Consider the following 18,389-nt stretch of genomic DNA (forward strand, 5'->3'; position numbering starts at 1 on the left):
CATAAGCATGAGTTATGATCCTTATACGAGCAGCAGAGATTCAGTTCCATTAGAGCAGCGTTTTTTGAACTATTTTCATTGTATGTTAAAAATAATACACTTTGGCTGTGAAGACAATTATACTTTGACCATTGTCTCCCATTTTATTTTATTGTGATGTTAATTGCATTTGTTTTTTATTATAATTATTTGGTGCACGTCGCTAGATACAGTATAGCCTAGCTTTTAGCTAGTTAGCTGCTCTATACCTTAACTTGCTAGAAAGTTGAGTTGAGTAATAAGTTGAGTAATAAGTAATTAAATGTAATGTTTTATTATCAACTAAAAACAATATGTTTATCCGGCTGAATGAAAAGGTCATATTTTGCCATTTCCCCAAATAAATGCGATCTCTGACGTGAGACTATGCTCTCCTCCACCTTGTCTTGAGTTGTTAAACCCTATCCTATACTCTCCGTCCAGTAGCGGAATGAGATTGTATGAAGTTGAAGCACGACATAATGAAATACATCACGATGTAAATGGGGCATCACGCTGGATCTGGTTGAATCTAGGCCTTAGTTACACATTAAGATATTAACAATTTAGTTTCTATAGTTTCACAGAAGCCTCGTTTATACCTGCCGCTAACATGCGTCCTTTGTACTAATCTTGTCCACATTCTGATTGTGCCCACATTTTCAGAAATATGTGTCTCATAGTCCACTGTGTCTGTACTATGACCAGATTTCTAGGTCCTTCCCTGTATGCAAATTATTTGACACATATTCATTCAAAATAATATGTATTTATTTATTTTAAGACATATTGATGCCATAAGTCAATGGTGCCACCTATCAATGATTTTAGAGGGCGGGATAATTATGGTTTAAATGATTTCATTCTCCATATCCATCTACACTTGTACAATGCATGTCTGACTACCTCAGGAGGTAGATCACAATGAGTATTTTAATCATCTACACCTGTCTAAAAATGTGGACACAATCAGAATGTGAACAAGATCATGACAAAGGACGTATGTTAGAATCAGGTATAAACGGAGCCAGAATCACTGCGGCCCGGGGCCTTGTGAGTGATGAAGCGGTCTAAGGCGCTTAAGGCGTCACTACAGACCCAGGATTTGATCCCAACCAACCGTGACTGGGAGTCCCATAGGGCGGCGCACAATTGGCCCAGTGTCGACCGGGTTAGGGGAAGGTTTGGCCGGTGGGGCTTAACTTGGCTCATTGTGCTCTAGCGACTCCTTGTGGCATTCCAGGCGCCTGAAATTGTGGAGAAAAAGGGGGTAAAATACAAAAAAATATGTATATACAGTCGTGGCCAAAAGTTTTGAGAATGACACAAATATTAATTTCCACAAAATTTGCTGCTTCAGTGTCTTTAGATGTTTTTGTCAGATGTTACTATGGAATACTGAAGTATAATTACAAGCATTTCATAAGTGTCAAGGCTTTTACTGACAATTACATGAAGTTGATGCAAAGAGTCAATATTTGCAGTGTTGACCCTTCTTTTTCAAGACCTCTGCAATCCGCCCTGGCATGCTGTCAATTAACTTCTGGGCCAGATCCTGACTGATGGCAGCCCATTCTTGCATAACCAATGCTTGGAGTTTGTCAGAATTTGTGGGTTTTTGTTTGTCCACCCGCCTCTTGAGGATTGACCACAAGTTCTCAATGGGATTAAGGTCTGCGGAGTCTCCTGGCAATGGACCCAAAATATAAATTTTTTGTTCCCCGAGCCACTTAGTTATCACTTTTGCCTTATGGCAAGGTGCTCCATCATGCTGGAAAAGGCATTGTTCATCACCAAACTGTTCCTGGATGGTTGGGAGAAGTTGCTCTCAGAGGATGTGTTGGTACCATTCTTTATTCATGGCTGTGTTCTTATGCAAAATTGTGAGTGAGCCCACTCCCTTGGTTGAGAAGCAACCCCACATATGAATGGTCTCAGGATGCTTTACTGTTGGCATGACACAGGACTGATGGTAGTGCTCACCTTGTCTTCTCCGGACAAGCTTTTTCCGAATGCCCCAAACCATCCGAAAGGGGATTCATCAAAGACTATGACTTTACCCCAGTCCTCAGCAGTCCAATCCCTGTACCTTTTGCAGAATATCAGTCTGTCCCCGATGTTTTTCCTGGAGAGAACTGGCTTCTTTGCTGCCCTTATTGACACCAGGCCATCCTCCAAAAGTCTTCGCCTCACTGTGCTTGCAGATGCACTCACACCTGCCTGCTGCCATTCCTGAGCAAGCTCTGTACTGGTGGTGCCCTGATCCCGCAGCTGAATCAACTTTAGGAGACGGTCCTGGCGCTTGCTGGACTTTCTTGGGCTCTCTGAAGATTTCTTCACAACAATTGAACCTCTCTCCTTGAAGTTCTTGATGATCCGATAAATGGTTGATTTCGGTGCAATCTTACTGGCAGCAATATCCTTGCCTGTGAAGCCCTTTTTGTGCAAAGCAATGATGACGGCACGTGTTTCCTTGCAGGTAACCATGGTTGACAGAGGAAGAACAATGACTCCAAGCACCACCCTCCTTTTGAAGCTTCCAGTCTGTTATTCGAACTCAATCAGCATGACAGAGTGATCTCCAGCCTTGTCCTCGTCAACACTCACACCTGTGTTAACGAGAGAATCACTGACATGATGTCAGCTGGTCCTTTTGAGGCAGGGCCGAAATGTCGTGGAAATGTTTTTTGGGGGATTCAGTTAATTTGCATGGCAAAGAGGGACTTTGCAATTAGTTGCAATTCATCTGATCACTCTTCATAACATTCTGGAGTATATGCAAATTACCATCATACAAACTGAGGCAGCAGACTTTGTGAAAATGTATATTTGTGTCATTCTCAAAACTTTTGGCAGTCTCAAAACCTTTACCAGTCAAATGTTTGGACACACCTACTCATTCAATTGTGTTTCGTTCTTTGACTATTTTCTACATTGTCGAATAATAGTGAAAACATCAAAACTATGAAATAACACATATGGAATCATGTAGTAACCAAAAAAAGTGTTAAACAAATCTAATTATATTTTATAGTTTAGATTCTTCAAAGTAGCCACCGCTTGCCTTGATGACAGCTTTGCACACTCTTGGCATTCTCTCAACCAGCTTCACATGGAATGATTTTCCAACAGTCGAAGAAATTCCCACATACGCTGAGCACTTGTTGACTGCTTTTCCTTCACATTGAAGTCCAATTCATCGCAAACCATCTTAGTTGGGTTGAGGTAGGGTGATTGTGGAGACCAGGTCATCTGATGCAGCACTCCATCACTCTCCTTATTGGTCAAATACTCCTTACGCAGCCTGGAGGTGTGGTGGGTCATTGTCCTGTTGAAAAACAAATGATAGTCCCTCTAAGCGCAAACCAGATAGGATGGCAGAATGCTGTGGTAGCCATGCTGGTTAAATGTGCCTTGAATTCTAAATAAATTACAGACAGTTATCACCAGCAAAGCACCCCACACCATCACACCTCCTCCTCCATGCTTCACGGTGGGAACCACACATGCAGAGATCATCCGTTCACCTACTCTGCATCTCACAAAAACACGGTGTTTGGAATCAAAAATCTCAAATTTGGACTCATCAGACCAAAGGACAGATTTCCACCGGTCTAATGTCAATTGCGCATGTTTCTTGGCCCAAGCAAGTCTTTTCTTCTTATTGGTGTCCTTCAGTAGTGGTTTCTTTGCAGCAATTCGACCATAAAGGCCTGATTCACACAGTCTCCTCTGAACAGTTGTTGTTGAGATGTGTCTGATACTTGAACTCTGTGAAGCATTTATTTGAGCTGCAATTTCTGAGGCTGGTAATGAACTTTGCCAAGAGTTAGTGTATATATATATATATATAATCATGGCGGTCCAGCATACAGAGCCCCAGGGTAAGTAGAGACACACTTGACAAGGAGATCAGATATCTCTCAGGAGTTGGTGTTAGTGCTGAAGTTACTGGGGTACAATTATCTTACAATTAACTAAGCATTTCTAGTATATGCAATTTCACTCACAGCACATAGCTTCTTAAAGAGAGAGTAGGTTTGAAGTTTATTTTTTAATGAAAATATATTAAGCATATATTTTCCAGTTATGCAATGTCCTTAACATATATATTTCAAATCTTAAAACACAGATTTGAGACCATAATAACATCACCACAAATACCAGTCTGCTTTGTTTTCAAGGTATTATTTTTACTTGATAGGGGTTTCAACTATATCCACAACAACATGTTGCAGCGCTTTATAGTACAATATGTAATCTGATACTTGGAATACAGCCAATCAGGTTTTAGAAAACTGGACAATGGAAACTGGAGCGGCACCAGATTCCTCTGCTTCATGTGGAGATGTCTCCAGGACTCAAGAACTAGTAAAACACACCCACTGGCCAAGCTAACTCACATACCTCTGGTACAGCTATTGGAAGTGGGGATATGATACAGCTGCTGCAAAGTCATTTGAAGTGTCAAGAATGGTTACTGTTATGCAAACAGACATTACCTTCAATATTATGTGTGTGTGTGTGTGTGTGTGTGTGTGTGTGTGTGTGTACACATACATTTGGTAAAATGCAGAGATGTGGCTCACAAACAACCACTCCCTAATTTGCTCATCAATTTACAAGGGTGTTGAGTGTATGCTAATGATTCAAATGCACTTCTCACACCTTTACCCCCATAGCGGGTTTCCCTGGCCTGCAGGGTGCAGTGGTGCTGTCCAGGAAGTGCTAGGGGGAGGGAAAGCAGAGTTATTCATGTATGAGGTGAGCAGAGAGCCTGGTCTGGAACACAGGCGACTTCTAGAACAGTGGAGCCACAGAGGAGTCCAAACCAACCCTTTTTAGATCACAGAGAGCATGCAGGACTATGAGAGTCTGGGAGAGTGTGGGTGATTACAACAAGCACTCTAGGAGCAGCAGACAGACGGATAAAGCTTTGTGCTTTTGAAGAACAAGGGAAGTTGTAATGCAGAAAAAAATACGTAAATTCATATTTCTTTTAACCTCAGATTTTTTACCTCCAAATCAGGTTTGTTCTTTTCATTCTGACTTCTATCTCAAAGGAAGAGATAGTATTATAAGACAGTCTTCTAATTGGGGCATTTTAATTAGCATGTAGAACTACTCAAATGAATCCTGTCCCATGACAGCAGTATATCTGAGAATGTTATTAACTGTCAGGGAAACCTCTCCCTCCCAGCCCCTACCCAGAATGCCTTACACTCACAACACGATCCCCAGCCTCCTTTGACAGCTCCAAGGAAAGCTATTCATTTTCTGTCAACATATCCTACAGCTCACCTGACAAGTACATTACTTTAACAAAATCCACCATATTTGATCATCTGGGATGAAAAACAGCATTACGTAATACATACAATGTGTTTGAAATGTAAACATCCTTAATCAACGCATTATAACAATAATGATAACAATTATAATAAGCAGAGCAATAATTACAGTATAGCAACAATAATAATAATGGACATTGTCTAAAAACTACATCATGTTTTCCAGGTCTCAAAAACATATTTATATATATATATAGTGGAAGTTCATTTTCTTTGACTTTTTTTTCTGGCTAATAGTAACTTAAAATATTTACAATGATTAATTTACAACCAATGGCCCAGCCCAGTCAGATAGTTGTCCTTTTTTGAAATAAAAAGCACAAGAGGAGGTTGAAGGGTCCATGTGTCTGTGACAGTGACCCACTGGGTGTGTGGGTGCTGTGTGTCCAAGTGTGGACTCCCCATGTCAGTGTCTCAGGACCGGAGGTTCACATGGCCACCAGCTGACCCAGTGCCATGCGGAACTGCTGTGTGCAGCCGGCCAGCTCCCTCACCCTCTCCGTCATGTCTCGCGCCGCACCGGGGGACGGGTACTGCAGCGCTGCAGTCTTGGTGCTCACTACGATGTCCTTGAGTTTGTCACACAGCGTGTTACTGTGCTGGGCCACATGCGCCCGCACCTCTGGGGACTTGGCCTGTCGCGAGAGCGTGTCCCCGATGAACACCAGCTTGTGTGCGCTGAGGATGACAAACTTGCTGTGAGCCACAAAGATCTTGGGCGGCTGGTTGTTGTTGATGGAGGAGTAGAAGGCGTCGATGGCGTTGGTGAGGGTGGTGACGTTGGACTCACACTGCTCCGAGTAGAAGAGCAGCAGCTGCCGGTCACCCATGCTCAGCTTGCTCCGCTGGGCCGTTGGGTAGTGGGGAGGCGGAGTCCAGCCTGAGATATCGTTGTTGATTGGCCGGCTGACTTCCTGCTCCAGTCGCTCAAACTGTTTCAGCTGCAGTAGATGGGAACACAGAGTAAATAAATATCTGCCTGATCTGTAAACTTCCCATATGAACTGACTGAAAGCTCAGCCTCTGAGACACCAATGTAACACTACAGTCACATATAATGTCCTTCCAAACACTCCCTTATTATTGACAAAGGCTGCGTTTAGAGAAGCAGCCCAATTCTGATATTTTTTTCACCGATTGATCGTTTGACCAATCAGACCCAAAAGCATTTTAAGGCTAAGTTCATCGTTAGAACCATTAGTTCCTATTGTTCTAAGATGAACTTAGCCTTAAACCTGTTGAGTGTAGGGGGCAGTATTTTGATGTTTGGATGAAAAACGTACCCAACTGAAACTGCCTATTTCTCAGGCCCAGAATCTAGAATATGCATATAATTGTCAGATTAAGATAGAAAACACTCTAAAGTTTCCAAAACGGTCAAAATATTGTCTGTGAGTATAACAGAACTGATATTGCAGGTGAAAACCTGAGGAAAATCCAACAAGGATTTTCTTTCTTCCAACAAGGCCTAAGAGAAACGAATCTCCCTGTTCCATTGAAATATTATTGATTATTTATTGTAAAAACAACCTGAGGGTTGATTATAAAAAAAGTTTGGAATTTTCGTCTGCCCCGTCCCGTCGTGACCGCTCGAGCCTGTGGATTTCTGAACAAAACGCGCCAACCAAATGGAGGTATTTTGGATATAAAAATAATCTTTATGGAACAAAAGGAACATTTATTGTGTAACTGGGAGTCTCGAAAGTGCAAACATCCGAAGATCATCAAAGGTAAGCGATTCATTTTATTGCTTTTCTGACTTTCGTTACCAATCTACTTTGCTGCTAGCTGTTTGTAATGTTTTGTCTGCTGAGAGAGATGTCCTAACATAAACGCTTGGATAGCTTTTGCTGTAAAGCTTTTTTGAAATCTGACACGCCAGGTGGATTAACAACAAGCAAAGCTGTGTTTTGCTATATTGCACTTGTGATTTCATGAAAATTAAATATTTTTAGCAATTTAATTTGAATTTGGCGCTCTGCAATTCAGCGGATGTTGACGAAAATGATCCCGCTAACGGTATGGGTGCGCCAAGAAGTTAAGATGCTTTTGGGAAACCGGACACAACCGGGCACAAAAAATACCAATTAGTAAAACAAATATCAGAATTGGGCTGCCTGTCATTTACACATCCACTCGCTCACTGACAGACCCACAGATCCTCACCTGCTGCTGTTCCAGTGTGGTTTTGTTGTGTCTGGTCCCTTTCTCTAATAATTGCCTCTGATTCTTCTCAAACTCCTCCTTACCCTGGAAACCAAAGGACGGAAAGAAGAGTAAACTTACTTACTGCTCCAAGCACATAGACACAAACACGCTCAGACAATGCTGGGATGGGATTTTAATTCTACTGGATCAAGGAAGGATCACCCATATAAAATGATCCGTCTGACTCAACGTGTGATAATTATCCTAATCAGCAGAGGGCAGTATGAGCTCATATCAGACCAGACCACACACAGCAGCTCTGCCACTACCCTGCGGGTAGCTGACACATGAATTCAGGGTTTGTATGTTAGTGTGCTACACACACATAAAGCACTGAAACAGTGAATATATAAATGTCTCTTAGATAATAATAATTTGGTGAGTGCTTATATTTTTCCTATTTCACACATGAACAAGTGTGTATTAATATGTATGAGTGAATTGGAAATGTGTTTTTTTGCATATCCCAAGATATCAGAGAGTGGGGTCACGGCCAGGCTCTGCCATTATCAACTGCAACCCTGGAGAATTAGGGTTAAGTGCCTTGCTCAAGGGAACACCGGCAGACGTTTCCCCTTGTCGGCTTCGAACTAGCAACATTTTGGTTACTGGCTCAACACTCTTACCGCAAGGCTACCTGTCACCCACAATGATATCATATCGCCTTAAAATCATCTATTCCTCTTGCATTTTCACAACCACAATACTGCTGCACGTGAGGGCAACAACAGCAGCAATGGACAGAGATAGTGATGATGTATGATGGGTATGTAGAGAAACACGCCTGTACATGTAGTAATGATGATTGATGATGACACCTGAAGCAGTGCACCGAGGGAGTATGTTTCGCCCACATGGGGAAGCCTTGTATGGGGCATTGATCTGCTGGCTGTGGTGTGGAAATGGAGATACACCGGGAGTCTATCCTCTCTCTCATCTCACACACCGGCGTATCATTGAACACAGACAGACACCATGGCTCGACATGCTTAACATAATCCATGGGCTAATGTAGAGTGCTGCTGATTGTTCCGAACCACCGTACCGCTATGAGGAAGTACTGGTGCTGTTGATTCAGAGTACCAATATACACCAAACTAATTCTCTACTGATAAATGAGGACATAAATGTGTGATGATTCATAAGAGGGGGTTTTACCTGTAAATGCACATAGTCATAGTCCTCCATCCAGCCCTCCTCTGTGGTCTCGTATGGCCGGTCACGGGTCTCCTCCTCGGCTGTGAGCTTGGGCGGGGACGGCAGGGGGCGGGACTGAATGTTGGCTCTCCCGTCTCCCATCTGATAGGCTGAGATGTTGTTGTTGGTCATCTGACCCATGAGGTCAGCGGCATGGGGGACGGGGGGCAGAGGAAGCTGCTGCTGCTTGTTTGTCCTTTTGAAGAGCAGCGAGGCGTTGCCATGGAGAAAGGAGGCCAGCTGTTTGGTGTCATCAGGCACACCCCGGGCACACATGACCAGCCGGTCCAGGTCATCCCCACTGCTGCCTGCTGAGGGCGTCATCAGGGCAGAAGGGGCCCAGGCCACAGCATCCAGAGCCTGGCTGTACTTGACAAGGCCCTGGAAGGCCTCCTCCATCTTCTGCACCTGCTTGCCCAGCTTGGCCTGTAACGTGCGGTCAGTGGCCTGGGCAGAGTTGGCCACAGCCCCCCTGGCAAACTCCAGCAGGTCCCTGACAGCCACCCTCATCCTGTCCACCGCCTGCCTGATGGCTGGCAGGTTGGCCTCCATCTGGGTGGGGCTGCGCCAGTTCCCACTGATGAAGGACATGAGGAGGGAGACAGAGCCCTCCACCCCCTGCTGCAGACGGGAGAGGCGCTCCATGGCCTGATCTAGATCCAGGATCAACAGTTTCCCTGGGCCGGCCTGGCTGGGCACCGCCGACTCCCTGACTGGCACCATGTCCAGAGAGGAGGTGGACAGGTTGCTGCGGGTGCTGCCCGTGCTGGAGGCAGACAGGCGTTTGAAGCTGACCGTCAGCTCCTCTGTGGCGCCCGCATCTCGCACCACCTGAGGGGGGATGTCATAGATGGAGTCCTCGCCTGCAGGCCGCTCGCGGGGGAAATCGTACACATCCTGGGGGTCATGGAGTCCACCCTTCCTCAGACTGGCGGGGATGTCGTAGATCTCCTGACCCAGGTGGGCGTCTGGGTGGTGCTTTCCGGTGAGGGGAGGGGGAGGGATATCGTACACATCTTCAGGGATGGGGGGCTCAGGCCCCCCGGGGATCAGATAGCCCTGGTTCTGGCTCTCCAGACTCTTCAGCTTGGCAAAGTGGGGGGGCACGTCATAGGTCTCCTCCCTGATAGGAGCGTCTGGAACATCCTTGCTGACGGAGGGGGGGAAGTCGTACACCTGGGAGGGAGACAGGGGCAACGTCAAACACACACTGTACTTAACCTCACTGCCATAGGACATCATAATGATGTCAAACACACATTCTGATAAGGAGAAGACACCACCTATCAAGTACAGATGGTAAAGCCCACTGTGACTGATGAGTATCCCCCTGTGTCCCTCCTCTACGACAACAACAGACAGAGAGGATGTGTTAGTGGTGCAGTAGCTGCAGCCTCACCGTTTGCTGAGAGAGCAGTTGGCTCTTGTCCACACTGGGGGGTGTGTCATAGATGTCTTGACCACTGGGGGGGCCTTTCACCGCCATTGGGGGTGTGTCATACACCTGGATGGGGGGGGACGACACAATGCACAGAGAGATAAAACACACACACCCCACAATAAAGAACAATATACATTAACACACATCAGATATATACACACACACACACACACACACACACACACACACACACACACACACACACACACACACACACACACACACACACACACACACACACACACGTTCATACTTGCACACATACAGACATACACATAAATATACAAATCAGCAATAAGAGCTCAGTTACAGCTGCAGCAGACTCAATGTATGAGCATATTAAAAAGGGAGGAACAAATGAAATCAAGCTTCTGAGGGCGTGCTGGATTAATGTGGAGGAGGTGAGGAGGGCGGGAGGGACCCAGACACTCTGCCCACTTTGTCCTCTAATCTCGTCTCTCCCTGGGGCCCCTCTTTTCTCCACTGCCTTCCCTACAAGGGGGGAGGGAGGGAGGGAGGCATTATTGAGGCTGCAGGCTGAGAGGGGGTCAGTGAGGGCACTGGCACACACAACATGAGGACCATCTCTCCCACTCCTACACAGAGGACACACATCCTGTCTGGGACTGCCCTGACACGCACACAGGGAGCTGGACGGACTGGAGCATGACCAAAGTTGGAAACAACTGAAGAAAATCTCTTATACAGCAGAGCCCTTAACCTCAGTGCTAACTCTGTTCTGACTAAACCTCTGTGACACTGGTCAGTTGTGCCTTGCCTGACGACTCCCCATGAATTGATTTCCGCTGCTCTAGCGATCGCTACATTCATTCTGAAACTGACATCCTAAAGTCGTTGTTTGACTTCAAAATGAGGGGCACCGTACAAAACAAATTCATCAGCGATTGGATGGTCTCCAACAAATCTAACCAATCAGAGTATCATGTAAGCCGGCTCTGGCCCAACCCATCAGTTTCTGGGACCAATCAGAACAGTCAGAATGTGTTTACATTCTAGAAATCATATGGGAGGGAGGCAAATCCAGAGTAATTGTGAGTTGGCCCGGAGCAATGTGGATATGTAGGCAGGCAAAGTTGTACATGCATTCTCCATGGTAGGACATGTATGAAAACTATAAGGATATGTGTGTGATGCCCACAAAATGCAACATTCAAAATAATGTGGAGATATTTCTGCAACAATGCTGCAGAATGTGTGTTGAGAGGATGCCTATTGCAAAAATACTATTTTCTAAGGCACTGTTGAAGTCAATACAATCCCATAATGCACTTCAGCCTGGAGCAGCGGCAAGGGAATTAACTTTGCCGTCAGTCTTGTATGAGTAAACTTCTGGAACACACTGCCCTGCAGCAGCCACAGTCCTGTCTCTCTCTCTCCAGCCCATGAAACCTCTGTTGTTTTGCACACTACTTTTACAGCTTTGATTAGTAGAGTATTTCACAACTACACTGAACAAAAATATGCAACAATTTCAAAGATTTGACTGAGTTACAGTTCATATGAGGAAATCAGTTAATTCAATTAATTCATTAGGCCCTAATCTATGGATTTCACATGACTGGAATACAGATATGCATCTGTTGGTCACAGATACCTTTTTAAAAAAGTAAGGGTGTGGATCAGAAAACAAGTCAGTGGCTGCGGTCCAAACACTTAAAAGACACACCCTAAAAACCTTTAGGACTACCTTAATGAGCAGCTTGGTGACCTAGAGGCCGCAGAGGGAGCACACGTGACACAGCATGCCAATTGCACGCTCTCTCAAAACTTGATACATCTGTGGCATTGTGTTGTGTGACAAAACAGCACATTTTAGAGTGGCCTTTTATTGTTCCCAGCACAAGGTGCACCTGTGCAATGAAGATGCAGTTTAATCAGCTTCTTGATGTGCCACACCTGTCAGGTGGATGGATTATATTGGCAAAGGAGAAATGCTCACTAACAGGGATGTAAATACATTTCTGCACATAAGTTTAGAGAAATAAAATGTTTCTGTTTATGGAATATTTCTGGGATATTGTATTTCAGCTCATGAAACATGGGACCAACACTTTACACGTTGCGTTTATATTTTTGTTCAGTATATATAGGTGATGATGGAAGTCACCAAGTCAATGAGATTGGTAATGAGTTTTAGTGGGCAGTTTAAAGCTACAGCTTTTAGGTTATTGGCTGTATTAAAAAGATATTTGTTGATAATAAACATCAGATTGATGCACCATGTGTGACACACACGTACATTCACAAACACACAACCCAATCTACTTCCAGGGTCTGACAAGAGACACTCTCTAAAGTTTATGATACTGAGGCAGGATTATCTGCTAGCTGGTTGTCAATGAGCGTTGCACCTGAGGAGGAACAGAGTAAGTGGTATCTAAGATTCAACTTCATCCTCGTTTCTCTATGACCTGACGGCAAACAGCAGCAGACTGACAAGCCAACTCCTCCATCCAATCCTGAACCCCTAATAACACACAGAAAATTGCACTCCCATCTCTCGCCATGTGACTGTCCCCAAACAAACAGATTAGCAATTATAATTCTGCACAAACAATGTGATACAATCTGTTCCCCGGGCCTTTGGGGAATTAGAGTGACAGAGGGAGGAGGCAAGAGGGACTACAGTATGAATACCAAATCCACCTCCACAACCATTGGGCACCTTGCCAAAACACTTTGTCAGAATCTTGAATTAATGCGATGTTGTTTGGAGTTGGTATTCAGTGGGTACACTGATCTGATCGCAGACAGTTTGGAGTGAAAATGAGATGGTTGTGTTACTCCTTTCAGCAGAAAACCAAAGCCAGGGCCCATTGAATTGTCCACTGAACCCACTGACTGATCTTAGGCCTGCTATCTGAACTTGAATGCAATGATATTCCTCCAGTCCCAGCACTATACTCTTTCTGACGCCGTCAAACAGCTTTTCCTCTCTTTCCCTCATTCTCTCCTCCCTCCAGCTGGTTCTCTTTCCTTCATTCTCTCTTCCCTCCAGCTGGTTCTCTTTCCCTCATTCTCTCCTCCCTCCAGCTGGTTCTCTTTCCCTCATTCTCTCCTCCCTCCAGCTGGTTCTCTTTCCCTCATTCTCTCCTCCCTCCAGCTGGTTCTCTTTCCTTCATTCTCTCGTCCCTCCAGCTGGTTCTCTTTCCTTCATTCTCTCCTCCCTCCAGCTGGTTCTCTTTCCTTCATTCTCTCCTCCCTCCAGCTGGTTCTCTTTCCCTCATTCTCTCCTCCCTCCAGCTGGTTCTCTTTCCCTCATTCTCTCCTCCCTCCAGCTGGTTCTCTTTCCTTCATTCTCTCCTCCCTCCAGCTGGTTCTCTTTCCTTCATTCTCTCGTCCCTCCAGCTGGTTCTCTTTCCTTCATTCTCTCCTCCCTCCAGCTGGTTCTCTTTCCCTCATTCTCTCCTCCCTCCAGCTGGTTCTCTTTCCCTCATTCTCTCTTCCCTCCAGCTGGTTCTCTTTCCCTCATTCTCTCCTCCTCCCTCCAGCTGGTTCTCTTTCCCTCATTCTCTCCTCCCTCCAGCTGGTTCTCTTTCCCTCATTCTCTCCTCCCTCTCTCTCTCTCCTCCCTCCAGCTGGTTCTCTTTCCCTCAGCTGGTTCTTCTCATTCTCTCCTCCCTCCAGCTGGTCCTCCCTCCAGCTGGTTTCTTTCCCTCTTCCTCCCTCCAGCTGGTTCTCTTTCTCATTCTCTCCCTCCAGCTGGTTCTCTTTCCCTCATTCTCTCCTCCCTCCAGCTGGTTCTCTTTCTCTTTCCCTCATTCTCTCCTCCCTCCAGCTGGTTCTCTTTCCCTCATTCTCTCCTCCCTCCAGCTGGTTCTCTTTCCCTCATTCTCTCCTCCCTCCAGCTGGTTCTCTTTCCCTCATTCTCTCCTCCCTCCAGCTGGTTCTCTTTCCTCCCTCATTCTCTCCTCCCTCCAGCTGGTTCTCTTTCCCTCATTCTCTCCTCCCTCCAGCTGGTTCTCTTTCCTTCATTCTCTCCTCCCTCCAACTGGTTCTCTTTCCCTCATTCTCTCCTCCCTCCAGCTGGTTCTCTTTCCCTCATTCTCTCCTCCCTCCAGCTGGTTCTCTTTCCCTCATTCTCTCCTCCCTCCAGCTGGTTCTCTTTCCTTCATTCTCTCGTCCCTCCAGCTGGTTCTCTTTCCTTCATTCTCTCCTCCCTCCAGCTGGTTCTCTTTCCCTCATTCTCTCTTCCCTCCAGCTGGTTCTCTTCTCCTCCCTCCAGCTGGTTCTCTTTCCCTCATTCTCTCCTCCCTCCAGCTGGTTCTCATTCCCTCATTCTCTCCTCCCTCCAGCTGGTTCTCTTTCCCTCATTCTCTCCTCCCTCCAGCTGGTTCTCTTTCCCTCATTCTCTCCTCCCTCCAGCTGGTTCTCTTTCCCTCATTCTCTCCTCCTTCCAGCTGGTTCTCTTTCCCTCTCTTTTACCATGTCTTGCAGCCATTTGTCCTGATATGTTGTGCTTGAATGCATGTGACTTGTTTTGGGAATAGATGATGTCAGTAGAGAGAATGGCTGTGTGTTTCTCTATCTGCTTCAGGAGCCTGTGTGTCTGTCTGTCTGTCTGTCTGTCTGTCTGTCTGTCTGTCTGTCTGTCTGTCTGTCTGTCTGTCTGTCTGTCTGTGTGTGTGTGTGTGAGGATGGATGACACAGGAAGTGGGTTCACCTTCCGATCCAGAGCGCATGCAGCTCAGGACACGCTGCTCACTGTGCTTTGTGGAAAAATACAACCTTTTTCTAACGCCTCCAGACAATGAAATATCTACTTCCCCTGCTAGTAATGTATGACCTCCTCTAAAAATAAATGTGGAATCCCAGAGCTGCCGTGGGTTTAAACACACAAAGAGAGTGAGAGAGACAGAGAGAGAGACAGAGAGAGAGGGAGAGAGAGGGGATAGAGGGACAGAGAGAGATACAGAGAGAGACAGAGAGAGAGACAGAGAGAGAGGGAGAGAGGGACAGAGAGAGAGAGAGAGAGAGAGAGACAGAGAGAGAGAGAGAGAGAGAGAGAGAGAGCGAGACAGAGCGACAGAGAGAGGTTTAATATTCCCAATACATCAGATATTAATGAGAGGTTAATGAGACACTTCGTAGAAAGACGACCAATCGAGTCAGGAAGTGTGTCTAAGCCAGCAGAGAGGAAAAATAGCCATCAATCTTGTGGAGGGGACGAAATTACTTCAGTGACATCAGAGACAATAAGTGGCGAGGCAGGACAGTGAGAGGACATGAATACCACACCCCCTCTCATACACAGGACACCACCATCACTGGGGTGGTCAAGGGTAAGAGGTCAAAACTAGTGTGGCTCAATTGCTGATGATATGGAAGATGAGAAATTGTATCTTCAATGATTTGTGTCTGTATGTGGGTGTATTACTGTATACTAGAGAAGCGAGAGAGTGCAGCATTTGAACATAAATACAGGTGAGAGAGAGAGAGAGAGAGAGAGAGAGAGAGAGAGAGAGAGAGAGAGAGAGAGAGAGAGAGAGAGAGATGAGGCAGTGAATGAACTGAGAGAGAAAGCATACAGGACATTCTACGCCATTAAAAAACTAATTCAAATTGAAATACCTATTAAAATTTGGCCAAAACAAACTGAATGTGTCATTGAACCAATTGCACTTTATGGCAGCAAGGTGTGGGGTCCACTTGCAAACACCCCATTGAAACCCTGCATGCAGAGTTCTGTAAGATTCTCCTACATGTCCAGAGGAAAACTACAAACAATGCATGCAGGGCAGAATTAGGCCAATATCCACTAATAATAAAAACTCAAAAAAGAGCAATTCCGTTTTGGAAACATATAAAATACAGTGACCTCCTCTCATATTATTACCAAGCCCTGCAATGCCAAGAGCTGAGCAAAGAAAAGAGTCCCCTCATCCAGCTAGTCCTGGGGCTGAGTTCACAAACCTGTTCTACTAACACACTGAAGCCTCAGGACCAGAACATCCAATCAATCAGAATTAAACAAATTACAACACAATCAATTATTGGGAAACACAAGCAGAAAGCAAAATGCAGTGCTATCTGGCCCTAAATCGACAGTACACTATGGCAAACTATTTGACCATGGTTACTGATCAGAACCTGAGAAAAACCTTGACAAAGTATAGGCTCAGTGAGCACAGACTTGCCATTGAGAAGGGTAGACACAGGAAAACTTGGCTCCCTGTAGAGGAAAGGCTGTGCAACCACTGCACAACAGCAGAACATGAGATGGAGCTGCATTTTTGACAAAATGTCAAAAATATAAAACAATTAGAGTGTCATTTCCCCAAATTTGAAACCCTTATTCAAGGTTTCAAAGACAGAGTAGGCTACCCGTCCTGTTGGGGGAGGACGCAGAGAGCTGTGGGTTGGCAGCGCACAACATTGCTGCCTGCCATAAGGGACATGATACCATGAGGGACAGTATCTGACAGACCAATCAACCTGCACAGACCAATCAACCTGCACATATCCTCTACTGTATGCTTATTGTTATTGTTCAATGTATGGTTATTTTGACCTTTGGTTATAGTTGTTACTGTAGTCCCGTTGACAATTTTGATTCTTATTATTTTCATATTGTAAATATCAAAAGTAAGCTTTGGCAATATGTACATTGTTACGTCATGCCAATAAAGCAAATTGAATTGAAATTGAGAGGGAGATGGGGAGAGAGAGAGAGAGAGAGAGAGAGAGAGAGAGAGAGAGAGAGACAGAGAGAGAGAGAGAGAGAGAGAGAGACAGAGAGAGGGAGAGAGAGAGAGAGAGAGAGAGAGAGAGAGAGAGAGACAGAGAGACAGAGAGAGAGAGAGAGAGAGAGAGAGAGAGAGAGAGAGAGAGAGAGAGAGAGAGAGAGAGAGAGAGAGAGAGAGAGAGAGAGAGATATGGGGAGAGAGAGAGAGACAGAGAGAGAGAGAGAGAGAGAAAGAGAGAGGGAGATGGGGAGAGAGAGAGCGAGAGAGAGAGGGAGATGGGGAGAGAGAGAGAGAGAGAATTGGAGAGAGAGAGAGAGAGAGAGAGAGAGAGAGAGAGAGAGAGAGAGAGAGAGAGAGAGATATGGGGAGAGAGAGAGAGCGAGAGAGAGACAGAGAGAGAGAGACAGAGAGAGAGAGACAGAGAGAGAGTGAGAGAGACAGAGAGAGGGAGGGAGATGGGGAGAGAGAGAGAGCGAGAGAGAGAGGGAGATGGGGAGAGAGAGAGAGAGAGAGAGAGAGAGAGAGAGAGAGAGAGATGGGGAGAGAGAGAGAGAGAGAGATGGGGAGAGAGAGAGAGCGAGAGAGAGACAGAGAGAGAGACTAGCTGACTCCTCACCTGTTGGCTGTACTGGGCGCGGGTTGGGGGAACGTCATAAATATCCTGTGACTGCTGGGAGGGAGGCATGTGTCTGGGGGGGACGTCATACTCCTCCTGCTCCGACATTCCCGTGTCATACACATACACCTGGCCCACCCGCGTCGGCACCACCACCTGACGGAGAGAGAGAGCGAGAGAGGCATGAGGTTAGTGGAATGGTCCGTTATAAGATTTTAGCAAATTGATGCATCTTTAAGTCTTATGTACAGTTGAAGTCAGAAGTTTACATATACCTTAGCCTAATACATTTAAACTCAGTTTTTCACAATTCCTGGCATTCAATCCTAGTAAAAATGCCCTGTCTTAGGTCAGTTAGGATCACAACTTTATTTTAAGAATGTGAAACGTCAGAATAATAGTAGAGAGAATGATTTATTTCAGCTTTTATGTGTTTCATCACATTCCCAGTGGGTCAGAAGTTAACATACACTCAATTAGTATTTGGTAGCATTGCCTTCAAATTGTTTTACTTGGGTCCAAAATTTTGGGTAGCCTTCCACAAGCGTCCCACCATAAGTTGGGTGAATTTTGTTCCATTCCTCCGAGTCAGGTTTGTAGGCCTCCTTGCTCACACACGCTTTTTCAGTTCTGCCCACAATTTTTCTATAGGATTGAGGGCAGGGCTTTGTGATGGCCAATCCAATACCTTGACTTTGTTGTCCTTGAGCCATTTTGCCACAACTTTGGAAGTATGCTTGGGGTCACTGTCCATTTGGAAGACCCATTTGCGACCAAGATGTTGCTTCAATATATCCACATAATTTTCCTCCCTCGTGATGCCATCCATTTTGTGAAGTGCACCAGTCCCT

The 18,389-nt window shown here is 45.5% G+C and overlaps 1 protein-coding gene across 3 annotated transcripts in view; it reads right to left on the reverse strand.

Annotated features, from left to right (window-relative positions):
* Positions 1–4,053: 4,053 nt before the first annotated feature.
* LOC139371292 (breast cancer anti-estrogen resistance protein 1-like) overlaps positions 4,054–18,389 on the reverse strand; it is a 124,446-nt gene continuing 110,110 nt past the window's right edge. For 2 of the 3 annotated variants that reach the window (XM_071111594.1, XM_071111603.1), the window contains exons 3-7: positions 17,539–17,694; positions 10,174–10,278; positions 8,736–9,950; positions 7,536–7,619; positions 4,060–6,310 (exon numbers count right to left, since the gene is read on the reverse strand). In XM_071111594.1, the coding sequence (XP_070967695.1) occupies positions 5,798–6,310; positions 7,536–7,619; positions 8,736–9,950; positions 10,174–10,278; positions 17,539–17,694 (2,073 nt within the window). In that variant the 3' untranslated portion in view covers positions 4,060–5,797. Of the gene's footprint in view, positions 6,311–7,535; positions 7,620–8,735; positions 9,951–10,173; positions 10,279–17,538; positions 17,695–18,389 lie in introns of all 3 variants that reach the window. The other variant, XM_071111611.1, reaches the window with a different exon arrangement.

The sequence above is a fragment of the Oncorhynchus clarkii genome, chromosome 2, assembly GCF_045791955.1.
Source record: "Oncorhynchus clarkii lewisi isolate Uvic-CL-2024 chromosome 2, UVic_Ocla_1.0, whole genome shotgun sequence".
NCBI classification, from domain to species: Eukaryota; Metazoa; Chordata; class Actinopteri; order Salmoniformes; family Salmonidae; genus Oncorhynchus; species Oncorhynchus clarkii.